General features: G+C 35.1%; 1 protein-coding gene across 9 annotated transcripts in view; it reads left to right on the top strand.

The window, feature by feature from the left end:
* The window catches only part of NF1 (neurofibromin 1), a 233,396-nt gene that overhangs the window by 64,698 nt on the left and 151,712 nt on the right, over positions 1–16,986 (top strand). For 6 of the 9 annotated variants that reach the window (XM_070478736.1, XM_070478738.1, XM_070478739.1 and 3 more), the window contains 7 exons: positions 3,625–3,692; positions 3,920–3,995; positions 6,044–6,201; positions 11,516–11,689; positions 12,337–12,459; positions 12,710–12,784; positions 14,380–14,409. In XM_070478736.1, the coding sequence (XP_070334837.1) occupies positions 3,625–3,692; positions 3,920–3,995; positions 6,044–6,201; positions 11,516–11,689; positions 12,337–12,459; positions 12,710–12,784; positions 14,380–14,409 (704 nt within the window). The remainder of the gene's footprint in view (positions 1–3,624; positions 3,693–3,919; positions 3,996–6,043; positions 6,202–11,515; positions 11,690–12,336; positions 12,460–12,709; positions 12,785–14,379; positions 14,410–16,986) is intronic. The other 3 variants (XM_070478737.1, XM_070478735.1, XM_070478734.1) reach the window with 1 other exon arrangement.

Raw genomic sequence — 16,986 nt, 5'->3', positions numbered from 1 at the left:
AGTACATGGGGTTGCAAAGAGTTGGATACAACTGAGTGACTAAGCACAGCTAGACAAGTGGACAGTAGTTATTTTGGATTATAATAAACCACCACTCAATTCAGTTTAAATTTCAGGATTTTACTATTTATTATTAAACATTGAAAAGTTAAAGAATGATAATATTTATATATTTCCTCTATGTATAAAATTTAAGAAATGTGAGTTTTTGTGATTTTTTTTTTTTCATAGCTGTTCAGTGACATTTGGGAAATCTAGTCTAGAGTGCTTGTGAATAGGTGTTTGTTTAAAAGATCAGTTTCTTAGAAATGTTTAATACGTAATAATTAATTGATGGTTCTCCATGCACAATGAAAGAAACTAAGTGTATGGATAAATTACTTTCTTTTTATTGTGGTAAGTTATCCCCATTGAATGCAGCTTCCTTATGAGCATAAATTTATGGAATTTTTGCTGATAAATATGACATATAAAAGCAATATTAACTAGACCAGCAAAAGATGGTTCTACACAGTCATAGTGAAAGGAATGGAAACTTCCTGTAATATGAATAGTAAAAGTAATAATGTGTTTTAAATTCAATTCAGCAGCTTTTGTTGAGAAACTGTATGTAAGAAACCATGCTGATTGCTGGGCTTACAAAGATTAATAAAATATTGAGTCTCTCCCTTTGGGGCTCATGACCTGTTTTACGAGACAAATATATTACTAGATTATTTGCAAAGCAGTGTGGCAAAGCTAAATAGAGTGAGTATAATGTGAGAGAAGAAGTGTATTTGTGTTTAGAGGCAGGAAATGTTAAAAGCAAGACACAGAGGTACAACAGTACATCATATCATATTAATAAAAACATAGTAACATTTGCTGCATTTTCAGTATGTGCCATACATCACCCTGTGCAGTTTACATGGCTTTTTCTCATCAGTAATCACAAGAACCCTGTGAAACAGATGTTACTATTATCATCCTTTATATTGATGAGGAAACTGAGGCCTAAGTAACATTTCCAAGATCATACATCTGTTGAGTGGCAGGATAAAGATGCAGTTCACATCTGCATCTCTGGAGCCAAACTACTTAACTTCTGTATTATTTTGCTTATGGGTAATGAGGCTTTGTTTTAGTGGCTGTGGGAAGTGATGCAGAGGTTTTTGGGTGGGAACTACGTTGATCAGTGTTGTGTTTTAGATATGCCACTTTGCTTGAAATTTGCAGGATGATTTGATAGAAAGTTGCATGAACTTCTGGGACTTGGTTGTAGTAATGTGATGTTGAAATAAGGATAGTGGAGGTCTGAATGGAATGGGATAGGGTGGGGACCAATTTGATATGGTATTTAGGATGAAGAATATATATAATCTTTGAGTAGAATACATTGCATAGCTTTTGGTGATTAATTAGGTGAGTGAGTGAAAGTTGCTCAGTCGTGTCTGACTCTTTATGACCCCATGGACTATACAGTTCATGGAATTCTCCAGACCAGAATACTGGAGTAGGTAGCCATTCCCTTCTCCAGGGGATCTTCCCAACTCAGGGATTGAACCCAGGTCTCCTGCATTGCAGGCAGATTCTTTTACTAGCTGAGCCACAGGGAAGCCCAAGAATACTGGAGTGGGTAGCCTGTCCCTTCTCCAGCAGATCTTCCTGACCCAGGAATCGAACCCGGTCTCCTGCATTGCAGGTGGATTCTTTACCAGTTGAGCTATGTTGGTATATATGCCCTTGACTATAATGAATACTTCAGGGACTTGAATCACATGTGTGTCATTAGTGAAACTGGAAAAGCAAAATACAAAGCCTAAGATGAGAGTTTGAGTTGTGTTTGGAAGCACCTGGCATCCCGTTGAAATCACCAGTGACAAAATCCAGTGTTCTCGTTCTGTGGCCAGCTGCTTAGTAGAGCTTAATGCATGTATCTCCTCAGAGCTTATTGCATGTATCTCCTGTTTTGTATTTTAGAAATGTCAGTTGCTGCATTCCCGAACTCTTCATTTGCACTGTGAGCCTATAGACTATCAGTTCCCTTTGGGTAGATTGTTGTTTGACTTGTGAATGAAGTATCTCTTAAACCACACCACTATTGACTGAAAATATGGAAAATGTATCTGCAAGAAACATTTAAAGAGATGAATATATTAGTTTTTTAATTGGCATTTTAATTTTTATATATTCAGGAAAGAACAGCAGTGATTGAATATTGTTAAATATACTACTGAGTGTTTAGAAAAGTAACAGGCAGTCAGTTTTGTATCCATGACAGCACTTAGAGGTATTGTTATTGAAACTTTTTTAGTAGATTTCAGTAGTATTAACTAATTTTCTTGCTTGTTCAGATTATTTCTGGTGAATGTTTGTCAACAGTTCCTTTTCAATACAGGTCAATAAGTTCCAAAAACCTACCACTTTTGGAATTCTTCAGTTTAAAAATCCTTCAAATAAAGGCTATCTCTTTAAAGGGGGAAAAAAAAACAACTGACCTGGAGAGCAAGTTACTCATTTGCAAGCCCAGAAAAAAAAAAGTGGCTTTTAGAAGATTTTTTAGACAATTTTATAACTTGAAGACTCATCTTTATCTTGTAAAGATGTTTATGTAATTTAATAAGTATATGCATCCCTTCATTAAAATTTATCATTTTTACAAATGTGGACATTAATTTTATAGAAGAGGAAAAAAATTAAAATACATAATGTATTTGTATGGAGAAATGTTTAGTCTTATTTTAAAAATGTACTGTTTTGAATAATCAAATTAGTAGAATAAAAGAACATATTTAATGATAGCAAGGATGTGATAAGGACACTTTCACATACTGATTGGTGGGAGTGGCCTTTGGCCCAGTCCTTCCAAAAATCAGGTTGACAGTATTTATCAAGAACCTTAAAAATACTCATCTCTTCGACTGGACAGTTCTTTTTCTACACATTTATGTGCCTTAAAGGAATAATCAGAATGTGGAAAAGATTTGGATATAAAGTATTAATGTTATTTATATTAATAATATTCAAATATACAAAATTGGAAAATGTTTGAATAACCAGTGTCTTAATACATGGACTTAAATATTGAATATTATTGTAATAAAGCCATCAAATATACCCATGAGGAACTTTTAATAATATGGAAAAAGTTGGGGGTATGCTGCTACCAGTAGAATAGTTTGAACAGGTTTGATATGAACAGATTTTCTCAGTTATGGTAAGTATATTTGTCTTATATATGTGCATAGGAAAAGGGAAGGAAGAAAATTAACCAAACTGTAAATTGCGATTGTCTCTGAATGGTAGAATCATAGATAATGTTTTCAGTTTCCCCTAGATTATTGTGTATTTTTTGAATTTTCTACAATGATTGTGTACTTTATACATGTTTTTAAAATGTACTTATTATTAGAAACAAAGGAAAAAACTCACAACCTTTGAAACTTCAAGGTTGAGTTTTGTCTCTAGTGGACATAGCCAGTAAGGTTTTTGGTTTATTCTAGTTATGTTTACCTTTACATGGCTTAATAAATAATACTGGCACAAAAGTTTGTGTGTAAGAGGAGAGTTATTTTTGCTGGCACTTCTGAATTGCATTGGTGTTAGCTAATTAGTAATTGTAAAACCTTTTTTTTTCTTTTCCAGAAACAGCATTTAAATTTAAAGCCCTAAAGAAAGTTGCCCAGTTAGCAGTTATAAATAGCCTGGAAAAAGTAAGTAATAACCTCTTTGGTATTAAAGTTTTGTTAATTTTTGGTTCTAAGTGTTGTCTTCAGTATTTTGAGTCAAAGAGTAATAATTTCACATAATTTTTAGAAAGAATGCATTATAATATTCTTCTGGAGGAAATTAGAATTTTGTGATATAATTGGAGCAACATGATATTTTGTTTTCTGTATTAAGAATATATCACATAAAATATATGTTTTGTTATTTGTAGGCATTTTGGAACTGGGTAGAAAATTATCCAGATGAATTTACAAAGCTGTACCAGATTCCACAGACTGATATGGCTGGTAAGGATAAGATTGACTTTTTATTTGTCTTTTAAAGACTCTTACTTAATAGATAAAAACCTATCATTTTCCAAGTTATTTTTGTTATTATGGTGCTTTTAATCTTTTCAACTTATGTCAAATAGGAAATATTATTTTTATCTTATACTTCTGAATTACCCTCAACCTTTTTCCTTTGAGCAAATAGATAAGGAAGTTTTGAAATGAAGCTCTGATTTTTAATTAGTTGTAGATTGGATACTGATGGCATTTTGTTGTAGAGAAGCCCTTTTTTGTGCTCTGAGGTTTTATTTCCTGTTTAGAGAGAGGGGTATTAAGTAAGAATATCCTCACTTAAAATTCTCAAGACACAATTTCAAGAAGGAGAATAGACTCCTAGAGAACTAAGAGAACTAATAGAACTCCTTTGAGAAGCTATTTAGTCTTTGTTTCTTGGATATAATCACACTTTGCATAGGGCCTTCCACATTGAGACTAAATACCAGTCTGACCATTGTAAAATTTGGACTTTACTAGTGGAGAATCCCAGGGACGGGAGCCTGGTGGGCTGCTGTCTATGGGGTCGCACAGAGTCGGACACGACTGAAGCGACTTAGCAGCAGCAGCAGCAGCAGAGTGGATCAGCTTCACCACCCTAGTAGACAAGGACTAGGAAGTAGGCGAAACCTCCAGATGTTCAAGCTGGATTTAAAAAAGGCAGAGGAATCAGAGATCAAATTGCTGTCATCCTTTGGATCATAGAAAAAGTACAAGAATTCCAGGAAAACACCTGCTTCTGCTTCATTTACTATGCTAAAGCCTTTGACTGTGTGGATCACAAAAAACTGTGGAAAATTCTTAAAAAGATGGGAATACCAGACCACCTTACTTGCTTTCTGAGAAACCTGTATACAGATCAAGAAGCAACAATTAGAACTGGACATGGAACAATGGACTAGTTCAAAATTGGGAAAAGAGTACCTCAAGGCTGTACATTGTCAACCTGCTTATTTAACTTATATGGAGAGTACATCATGTGAAATGCCGGGATGGATGAAGCACAAGCTGGAATCAACACTCAGATATGTAAACGATACCACCCTTATGGCAGAAAGCGAAGAGAAACGAAAGAGCCTCTTGATGAAGGTGAAAGAAGAGAGGGGAAGAGCTGGCTTAAAACTCAACATTTCAAAAAGCTAAGATCATGGCATCTGGTCCCATCACTTCATGGCAAATAGATTGGGAAACAATGGAAATAGTGACAGACTTTATTTTCTTGGGCTCCAAAATCTTTGCAGATGGTGATTGCAGCCATGAAATTAAAAGATGCTTGCTCCTTGCAAGAACAGCTATGACCAACCTAGACAGCATATACAAAGCAGAGACATTACTTTGCCAACAAAGGTCCATCTAGTCAAAGCTATGGTTTTTCCATGTATGGATGTGAGAGTTGGATCATAAAGTAAGCTGAGTGCCAAAGAATTGATGCTTTTGAACTGTGGTGTTGGAGAAGACTCTTGAGAGTCTCTTGGCCTGCAAGGAGGTCAAACCAGTCCATCCTAAAGGAAATCAGTCCTGAATATTCATTGGAAAGACTGATGCTGAAGCTGAAGCTCCAGTACTTTGGCCATCTGATGCGAAGAGCCGACTCACTGGAAAAGACCCTGATGCTGGGAAAGATTGAAGTCAGGAGAAGAAGGGGATGACAGAGGACAAGATGGTTGGATGGCATCACCAACTTGATGGACAGGAGTTTGAGCAAGCTCCAGGAGATGGTGAAGGACAGGGAAGCCTGGCGTGCTGCAATCCATGGGGCCGCAAAGAATCAGATGCTACTGAGCGACTGAACAACAACAGGGTGGATCAAGATGGCTCTTGTAATACATAGACAGTATAATATTACTTGTTTGATTACCTGAATGAACTTGTTGAGAGTTAAGTGATCTTCCAGGTTTATCTTTTTAAAATGTAGTTTTTGCTAGTTTTTGAATAGTGCCAGCTTTTAATTTAATGCCAGAGATTTTCTTGTCATCTAATAGTATCATTTAATATTTGTATTTTTCGCATAGAGTGTGCCGAAAAACTGTTTGACTTAGTGGATGGTTTTGCTGAAAGCACCAAACGTAAAGCAGCAGTTTGGCCACTACAAATCATTCTGCTTATCTTGTGTCCAGAAATAATCCAGGATATATCCAAAGATGTGGTTGATGAAAACAACATGAATAAGGTGAGGAGGGAAAAGTTATCTCCACTATGTTCAGATGTGAAATGATATTTTTAAAAAATTTTTCATTGGGCCGTGCCATGCGGCTTGCAGGATCTTAGTTTCCCGACCAGGGATTGAACCTGGGCCCTGGCAGTGAAAGTGCCAAGTCCTAACCACTAGATGGCCAGGAAATTCACATGAAGCAATTTACTTTACTCAAGGTATATGTTTCTTTAAGCTTAGCATTCTGTCCATTTCTAGCTGCATCACTGTGGGTATTTTTTTTGCTGGCCTTAGCAGAGACATACTTGGACCTAAATTTAGTTGGAGGAAAAATAGGGTATTAGTGATAACCCTCATTGATTAAAGCTTTAAAATGATCCCATAGTTGCATTCTTTTGCCAGAAAGAATAATATTAAACATAGTATTAAGCATAGTTTTCTGTAATAATCACTGCAAGGGTTACCCTACTAAAATTCATCACTTTTATGGTGTCTTTGCATGTTCTTAGGTTTATTTCCACTTGGTGCTAATGAAATTGCCTAGTAACTCATTTTAGGCATTCTAGAACAGTTTTTACAGCATTTTATTAGGAAGGCGGGGTACCATATATGTCATCTGTAGTGCAATTGGCACTGTAACAACTGGTAATTCTCAGGGGCTCATAATTTTTTTAAAACAAAAGAATTGGGTATTTAACCTTATTGTTTTATTTGAATTTCTTTATGCAGTTTGTTTTGAGACTACGTTCTTTGTAATGTAAATATTTAAAATTTATATATTTTTGACACTGGGAGAAATACCCTTAGCCAACTAAGCATGAAATGGACTTCTGCATAAGTTGCCTGTAGATGGAGATGTTCAAAATCAGCTGAATGAATTCAACACTTTGTAGAAGTATTGTGTAGGGAATTTATGCATTGACTGGTAAATAAATGAACTGCATAATCCTTGGGAGTCTGTGATGCTTTGGTGCTCTCTAACTTTCCCATTATGAGGACACCATTTTTCATGTTTCATTGTTTGGGACTCCTTTAAACTAATATTTTGTTTTTTGTTTGTTTGTGTTTATTGGGAAAATACATATATGTAAAAAGCTGTTCTGAGTTCACTAGTGCTCTTGAGTGAATTTGTATTTTAATAAGCACAGCTACATCTTTCCAAATGCTTATTGGTCATTTGTTTATCTTCTGTGAATCACTCATTTTTCTATTGAATTATTTGTCTTTTATTGATTTGTAGAGTGTCCGTACATTTTTTACTTGGTTTCTCTTTTTAAACTTTGTTTATGGGTTTTTGTTTTTGCTGTTTAGATATTTAAAATTACTGTGAAGTCCACTCAGTTTTGCTCTTTTTTTTCCCTAGCTTTTGGGTCAGTTCTCTCCTCCCCAAGATTTATTTATTCATTTTATTGAGATATAATTCACATACTATAAGATTTAGCTTTTAAAGTGTATAATTCAGTGGTTTTTAGTATACTCAACCCAGAGTTGTGTAAGCATTACCACTATCTAATTCCAGAAAATTTTCATCATCTCCACAAAAAACCTTATGCCTGTTAACAGTTAATCATTATTCCCCTTTCACCCCAGTCCCTGGCAGCCACTGATCTATGTTCTGTCTCTGTATTTGCTTGTTTTGGACATTTTGTATAAATGGAATCATGCTATGTGACCTTTGTGTCTGGCACTACCCAAGAGTTTTGAAATAGGCATATATGTGTGTGTGTGTGTGTGTGTGTGTGTGTGTGTGTGTGTGTGTGTGTGTGTGCTGTGCTGTTCTAAGCCGCTTCAGTCATGTCTGACTCTTTGCGACCCTTTGGACTGTAGCCTCCAGGCTTCTCTGTCCATGGGGTTCTCCAGGCAAGAATACTGGAGTGGGTTGCCATGCCCTCCTCCAGGGGATCTTCCCCACCCAGGAATCAAACCCACATCTTTTATGTCTTCTGCGTTGGCAGGCGGGTTCTTTTTTTTTTTTTTCCATTTATTTTTATTAGTTGGAGGCTAATTACTTTACATCATTGCAGTGGTTTTTGTCATACATTGAAATGAATTAGCCATGGATTTACATGTATTCCCCATCCCGGTCCCCCCTCCCACCTCCCTCTCCACCCGATCCCTGGCAGGCGGGTTCTTTACCACTAGTGCCACCAGGAAGCATGCACACATGTGTGGGTGCGTGCAATTCAGGAGAGGGGCATGGCAACCCACTCCAGTATTCTTGGGCTTCCCTGCTGGCTCAGACAGTAAAGCATCCGCCTGCAGTTCGGGAGACCTGGGTTCAATCCCTGTTTTGGGAAGATCCCCTGGAGGGAGGGCATGGCGACCCACTCCAATATTCTGAAGCAACTTAGCATGTATTTATATATTTTTAGTACTTTGCTAGGCTAAAAAATTTAGATCTTAAATCCTTCTGGTTTTAAAAAATGTATTTTTAAAAATTTATTCTCTTTTCTAGTCATATTTCTAATGTGCTAATGAATGTTAATGGTTATCCTTTATTCATGGGTGTATCCTTTGATTCATATCTACTTGGTCATACAAACATTTACATGAAAATACATACACATATATGATGGTTGTTATACTTTAAAATGAAATAATTTTATACATATTACTCTGCATCTTACTCTGTTTACTTAAAAGCCAATTTTATCTGTTCCTCAAAATCGTTGCTAGAGATCTTACAATTTCATATAAGTATTTGGTAACATTCTGTTACACTAATGAGCCTCATTTACTCAACCATTTCAGTGTGAATAGCTTGTGTTTTTTTTTTTTTGAGGAATTTTTGTCTCTTTTAAGGTAACTTTTAACAGTTTATTCTTTGCTAGGAGATATATTTTTCAGTTTTACCAATAAAGAGTTATGTATATCTATGCTTAGTTTATTTATAATATAGAAATATGTAGACAGAATATGTTTATAATATTTATATATTATCTTCTAATTATTTTCTTCAGTATCCTTGTTTATGACTGTTTCCTCATTTCTAATATGTCTCATTTTTCCTTATCATGTTTACTAGAGTTTATTTATACTGTTGGCCTTTAAAAACTTGGTCTTATAACTTTATATTTTCTAGCATTTATTTTTTGAGGTAATTGTTTAGTTCATCTATTTTCAGCTTTTTAAAAAATTGTAGAACTTTCTATAAGGCTTTGAATTTACTTTTTTGCAGTGGTCTTAGTTTTCAGATGAAGTGTTCTTAATTTTAGTAGTTTTAAATCTCTGATTTCTCTTAATGATGCCATATTTGACTTAGAGGAATGTTTTATAGTTTCCAAATTGTTAGTGTTGGGGTGATTTAAAAAATTTAATTGTGGTTAGAAAATAGTGGTACATTTTTGTTTAAAAAAAGTGTCCCACAGTCATCAGAGTATAATGTGTATCATTTCAGTAGGGCACAGAATTTAATATAAATCTTTAAAACCACTCTTGGAACTACCCTGTAGGTGGCTTGAGATAGTACCCTGTGAGAAATGCTTGGTTTTGGTGGCTGGGCTCCCACAGGCAGCCTTTGGCAGCGTGGCAGAGCTCCTCCCAAGCTTTGGTAATCACGCTTAGCACTTCAGTATGAAAGAAGCAAGGCAGTAAACAACAGACAAATAGAACCCTAAACAGATCAGACCAGGCTTTCATTTACACCAGTCCTAGACTGCAGATTATATGTGAAAAGCAGTTCTCTTTTTTCAACTTCTAAATTTTATTATTATTTTTAGTTGTATTACTGTCTGTATTAGGATAGGTAGTATAATAGCTCAACACAATGGAACTTTCTTATACTTAATGAAATAGAACTGAGTAGCTCTGCAGGACAATCGCCCTCTTTGTGATCTCTTAGGACCTTGGCCAGCAAAGATTCTGCCATTTTTTTCATACATGGCTTTTATAGGAGTTGTTTCCATTCTGCCAGCCAGAAGGAAAAAAGAGCATAGAAAAAAGCATGCTGAGGATTTTTATGGGCCAGGCCCTTAAATGGCATGGATCACTTTCATTCACATTCCATTGATTGAACTCATTCATATAGCCATATTTAACTGTAAGAGAGGCTGAGAAATAGGACTGTAACTCCAGAAACAAGAGATGAACATGGAGACCAAGGAATAAAGGAGCTAGGGGAAAAATCAGGAGTCAAGAATAGCTTAGATTGCTGTCTCCCTAAATTTCCAAGTTATTTCTTTATGGGTAAAAAATTATTTTTCAAGAATACCTGTTTACTAGGATAATAATACAGTCATATGTGCTATACTAATTCAGATGAAGCTTGAATAGTGAGGAAAGTTTTATGGAAGAGGTGTGGAACCTTAGTTGAAATAAGAAAGGAATTTAGATTAGAGAAGGTGAAGGTGAAGTCGCTCAGTCGTGTCCGACTCTTTGTGATCCCATGGACTGTAGCCCACCAGGCTCCTCTGTCCATGGGATTTTCCAGGCAAGAATACTGGAGTGGGTTGCCATTTCCTTCTCCAAAGATGAGTGTTATTCAAGCCAGGGAAGTCAAGAAAATAGATCTAAAAATATTGAAGGTATATTCAGAAAAGTTAGCTAGAAAGTGGAAGGTTCTCACAGGCAGTTATAAGTGAAGATGAAGAGCAGATAGTGAGTAATCTGGAAGACATTGCAAGTTTCAACTTTATTCTTTAGGCAATTAGAAAAAAATCTAAAGATTAGGATTAGGAACTTCCCTGGTGGTCCAGTGAGCTTGAGTTTCAACTTTATTCTTTAGGCAATTAGAAAAATTTAAAGATTAGGATTAGGAACTTCCCTGGGGGTCCAGTGGCTAAGACTCTGCTCCCAATGCAGAGGACCCCAGTCTGATCCCAGGTCAGAGAGCTGTATTCTACAAGCTGCATAATTTTCTGTGAAGAATGGAATTTAGAGCAATAGAACAGCTTTCAATATATCCTTAGTTAGAAGGCTGAAGGTTGAATATAGCCTGGAGTTTTAGGTAAAGATGGAACAGTTTGAGATAGACCATAACCAAGAAAGAATAGTGTTTAGAAATTAAAGGTAATATAAAAAGAGAATTTGATCAGCTAAATTCAGGGTTGAGAAGTCAACTACGTTGTTTGGGAAGGACTGTTTCTCATATTCCTTTAATAATTCAACAAAGAAAGGGAAGAACAGATCTTTTTTTGGGGGGGGGATTCAAGAATCGTTTAAATTATGACAACTACTTAAAATTATGAAATTTAAAACCATAAGTATCAATTATGTATCAGTATTTCTATAGAGAGTACAGTTTTTAGCGGCTGATAATTTGCTACTTTATTAGATCAGTCTGAAATCTAAGAAATTTCTTATATCATCTCATTGCTGTATTTGAATTTTGTAGAAGTTGTTTCTGGACAGTCTGCGAAAAGCACTTGCCGGCCATGGAGGAAGCAGGCAGCTCACTGAAAGCGCTGCAATCGCCTGTGTCAAACTGTGTAAAGCAAGTACTTACATTAATTGGGAAGATAACTCTGTCATCTTTCTACTGGTTCAGTCCATGGTGGTTGATCTTAAGGTAACATGCTTATTATTTCTCTTACACAAACTTAAAAATGTTAAATGAAAAACAAATCTCTAGTATAAATTCTATACTAGTTTATTTTGAAGATCATTGCTAACACAAAAGTTCTGAGTCTTCTTCCTTGTGGCTAAACTGGTAAAAAATCTGCCTGTAGTGCGGGAGACCTGGGTTCGATCCCTGGGTTGGAAAAATTCCCTGGAGAAAGGAACGGCTACCCACCCCAATATTCTGGCCTGGAGAATTCCATGGACTGTATAGTCCATGGGATTGCAAAGAGTTGGACACGACTAAGTGACTTTCACTTTCACTTTATTAAATTCATAGGATCTGCTTTTGCTACTGCTCCTCAGGCTACATTAAGTGGCTTAGAATATGAAGAAAACACAGAATTAACCAGTTTTCTTAAATTACCATAAATATTCAGACTTGGGTTTAAAATAATGTAGAAATTTGGGCCTGAAAGGAACCATATGTGGTCTAGTAAGAATTTTATCATGAACCACAACATTAACACTTCATGTTTCCTCTGGCAACTACATGTTACTGCCATCTGTGTGGATGATGTGTTGTTATTAAATACTAGTAGTAAAAACACTGCGTGACTGTTGAAAAGCTTTAATTTTCGCTTGGGATTTTCATAGAACCTGCTGTTTAATCCGAGTAAGCCATTCTCGAGGGGCAGTCAGCCGGCAGACGTGGACCTCATGATCGACTGCCTTGTCTCCTGCTTCCGAATAAGCCCTCACAATAACCAACACTTCAAGGTGAGAACATCGGTTTGCATCAGTTTCATTTACTGATGCTGTTGATCCTTTATAAATGTGAAATGAGTAGAAAGATGATAGATTGCACCTTTATCAGTATTTCTGTTTATGTGTTAAAGTTAATTTCAAGATCCTAAAAAATGTGTTCTGTTTTAAAAAATTTCCTTTTTGTTATTTCTTTTGTCCTCGTGTATGTTACTATATATTTTTCTTATAGAAATAGTTTACTGTTTTTTTTTTTCCTCTGTAGATCTGCCTGGCTCAGAATTCCCCTTCTACATTTCACTATGTGCTGGTAAATTCACTCCATCGAATCATCACCAATGTAAGTCCAAAAGGTATTGCTAAATTGCTTAAAATTTTTTCTTTCTTCCTATCTTATTTCTTTTTATGAACAGTCTTTCTGGTTTACAAAAGATTTTGAATTTAGATGTATGATACAGGAAGATTTCTCATACATGATTCTATCTAATAACTGACATACAATTGTATTTTTCATATTTAATCTGAATCCCAGGACCCTTACTGAGGAAGGTGGAATTAATAGGATCCTTTGGAAAGATTAAACTTAAAAGATTTTGGGGTCAAAACCCTTGAGAACAGTGTCACTGAAAATATAATTTAACATTTTCATCCTAAAGCTCTACGTATTAATACTCTTTCCCAGCATTTGATACATTCTGAACTGTCACCTTACTGTTTAAGTTAAAAGTAGCAGTATTTATGTTGTAGCTCATTTATGTACATTAAAGAAAAATGGTGAGATCGTATTTGTACTTTTCTTCCTTAAACAAATGAAACAATACTTTGAGGTGTTTACATGGTACAAAAGCATATCAGACAAAATAAGTAAACTCATTAAAAAGTACTTGTGAAGGCTTCAACTGTGATGTGAGTATGTTAAGTGGAAAGATAGTAACCATACCACATTTGGACCATGGATTTAAAAATTTCTGTTCTTCTAAATCATATTTTGAGGGTTTTTAAGGTGTTATAGTAGGTGTTACAGTAGCTCCACTTTCATACATTGTTAGATATTCACATGTATATGTAAATTGTTCAACTTTTTCCTTTTTTCCTCCCTTAAAAAAAGACTTTAATCATTGTTAACTTAGGTATATTTGTCCTCTTTACAGTCACATTTCACTTTAAGAGTTTGTCTCTAGGGAGTTAAAGATGTCCTTCCCACCTTCATTGCTTTGGATGTATTGAATTATACCAAATTCTGCCACATTTTCTTTTATCCACTCATACAGAAGAGTAATAACTATTAATAAAACTATTTAGTGACACATTTAGTTTTCCTCAGTGGGGTGCTGGTAGCATTTTTGGTCAGTACAGTCTTTGTTATGCAGAATTGCTTTGTGTATTGTAGGACATTTGGTATCCTTGGTCCTCATTTCATTAAGTACCATTTGTGCCACTTCCTTTCTCTCCCATCTCTGCCCCCAGACTTTATGAATAAAAATGCCCGAGGGAATGATTACTCTCTCAGTTGAGGATCAGTTATAAGTAGAAGTAACATTAACTACTCTTTCTTTCAAAAGGGAAAGTTTAATGAATCTGATATGGCAGATAAGGTATATTTGTAGTAAAAACTTAGAAAATTTTATGCCTTACTTTCGCCAATGTAATGAGCCAGGACATTGTGCTCTTACGGTTTACTTTCAAGGCCATTACTTAAAAAAAAAGAAACAACAAAGATTTTTACCTTTCAATTTTATGTGTAATTCAGAAATAAAATATTACTACTTTTTTATCCTTTGGCTTATAATACTAAAAACATTCCATTTATTAGAGTGGATGGTTTACATAAATGCTTAAAGCTTGTATTTAATAAACCCAAGTATATACTTTTTTGATACTCTGTGGCTAGTTACTTTAATTGTGAAATATTTTTGTCTACAATTGAATATATAGAGCACTTTCAAGCATGGACTTGGCACTGCTGTAAGTGGCTGAGCTGCTCCTTTGTGGGTTTAAAGCATGCCTGGAGTGGTACTTCATGCATGCCTCAGTGTATATGGTGAAGTGGTTGTGCATCCTCCTATACTCCAATGCGTACTGCATGTGTGAAGGTGGAGTGTGTCTGTATCAGGCCACATCTAAGAAATCTATTTTTATAAAGAAAAACCTGTATTGACTAAACTTTTAAAATATTAAGTAAGCATCTGTAACCTTTTAGTGAGTAGCTTGAAAAGGAGCATAAATTTGATTCTATAAAATAGTTTTAAAGTTGGGCCTTAGATAATGATACTTTATCATAACATAAGATTGTTTGATAAATTGTTTCTTGTTAGGGTTTTTCTTTCCTTTGTTTTGAGGCTAACAGATTCTGAATCTAAAGTATTTTCTGACTGAAAAGGACCGTGTGTACAGATGCAAATTTGTAGAATTGACTATTATGGAATTTCACTGAATGTAGTTATTATAGAAATGTTTTGTCTTGAAATCACATAAAGTTTTTCTTAGGTATTTGAACTCCTGATCTTAAATTCATTCATAGTAAAAGATTTTCTTTTAAATGATTCTTGGTTCAGTACACCTCATGAGCTCTCTTCTTCCTTGGTTGTTTAGCCAGTTCACAGATTTTTAAAAATTACCACATTCTCAAATTCGATAAAAGTTTTATTACTGATGTGGTTTTGAGGGTTTATGTAGAAGTAGTAATAATGTTTGCAGTTCTGTTTTGCTTTTGTGACACATACTCATATTCAGTTCATAAGTACTGTTTTTAGGTCTAAAAGAGTCCTCCCTTAAGATTTCTTCTTAAGAAATCTGAAAATCTAGTAACTGTTCAAATTTTATTATAATTTAAGCTTTTTATCCCTTTCTAAAATTATATGGGTAGTTCTGTCATCTCTTATTATGGAATGCCATAAGTGATGAATTTTAGCTATAAAATCTTTATTATGTGCTTAATCTTTATAGGCTTCCTTTAGGTTAGTTTAGATATGTTGTTATCATTGGGAAATAAAATAATATACACAATAGGAACCAAATATTTCACCCATCAGTACAACATGCTGTAGCTGGTATAGTACTTAATACTTACTATTGTTTTTTCCTTATAGCAATTTGCTTTAGTTTACTTATGGGTAGTTCACATATTGAGAATGAGATTATCTCTTTCTGCTGAGAGAAATTATTTCCAAGGCATGTGAAACTTATTGAAATAATCTTGAAGAATTGCCATATGATCTGCTTGTATTATAAAAGTATTGCCATTTACTTGACAATACACTTAGGATTTTCAAGGACAAAAAAGAACAAGTCTACTTTAATTGACTAGTTTCTGAAAGGACACATTTAATAATTGCTTGGAACACTAAAATTTTTACCAACTACATGATGTCCAGGTTTTAGTGCCTGTTTTATTTGAAAGTGTATCTTTTACTTTAAAATGAATGACTTTATTTGTTATATAAAATAGCAATTATGTCAGTAACTACATCTTAAGTTAAAGTCACATAGGGTATACCTGGTACCATGAGACAGTTTCAGCAGCTATAACAATGCCATAATAATTTGGGTAGGATGTTACATGGGATGTGTATGTCTTTAAGCAGCTTCTGACATTATGAGTTCAGTATAGTCAGAGGACCCTTATATCAGTGCATTTTGTGATTATTCAGCTTTTGTTACTTTAAGTTGATCAACACAAGCTGTATAAATTAGTAAGTATATGGAAATCAAGGAGTATTGATTGCCGTGGGAAAGTCAGGTGACCAAACTGACCAAAGTTTAAGGAATTCACTATATAACTAAGTTAATAAAACTTAATCATTTGTTAGGAAGTAAATAAAGAATTTGAGAGAAAAATGGAGACAACCATATTGTACAAATAAAAGTACTTCTTCCTTCATAGTGTTGAAGTTTTTTTGTGAATGGAATTAAGTATTGATTTTATTTTGTAAATTGGTTTTATAGTACACTGTAGATGTGTCTTGGCTTCCCAGGTGACACTAATGGTAAAGAATCTGCCTGCCAGTACAGGGGATGCAAAAGACGTAGGTTCAGTCCCTGGGTTGTGAAGATCCCCTGAAGTAGGAAATGGCAACCCACTTCAGTATTCTTGCCTGAAAAATCCCATGGACAGGGGATGCAGGTGGACTGCAGTCGATGAAGTCACAGAGAGTTGGATACAACTGAGCACATGCACACACATTCATAGATGCGACTCCACCTGCCAAGTGGTGAACCTCCCTGCCAAGCAGGAAACGTGGGTTGATCTTTGAGTCGAGAAGATTCCCTGGAGAAGAAAATGGCAACCCACTCTAGTATTCTTGCCTGGAAAATCTCTTGGACAGAAGGAACCTGGTGGGTTACAGTCTATGGGATCACAAAAGAGTCAGACACGATTTAGTGCCTGAATAACAACAATCCAGTAAATAGAGTTCATAATCCAAAATCTGAGGTTTAAAAACAAAAAAAACAAAAAAACAACAAAAAAAAACCCAAAATCTGAGGTTTAGGTAATATAACCCGATGCTCCTCAAAATATTCTAAGGGTTAGGGCTAAAAAAA

Source organism: Odocoileus virginianus, chromosome 17, assembly GCF_023699985.2.
Source record: "Odocoileus virginianus isolate 20LAN1187 ecotype Illinois chromosome 17, Ovbor_1.2, whole genome shotgun sequence".
In the NCBI taxonomy this organism is placed as follows: Eukaryota; Metazoa; Chordata; class Mammalia; order Artiodactyla; family Cervidae; genus Odocoileus; species Odocoileus virginianus.
This window is presented reverse-complemented; position numbering and strand designations above follow the sequence as displayed.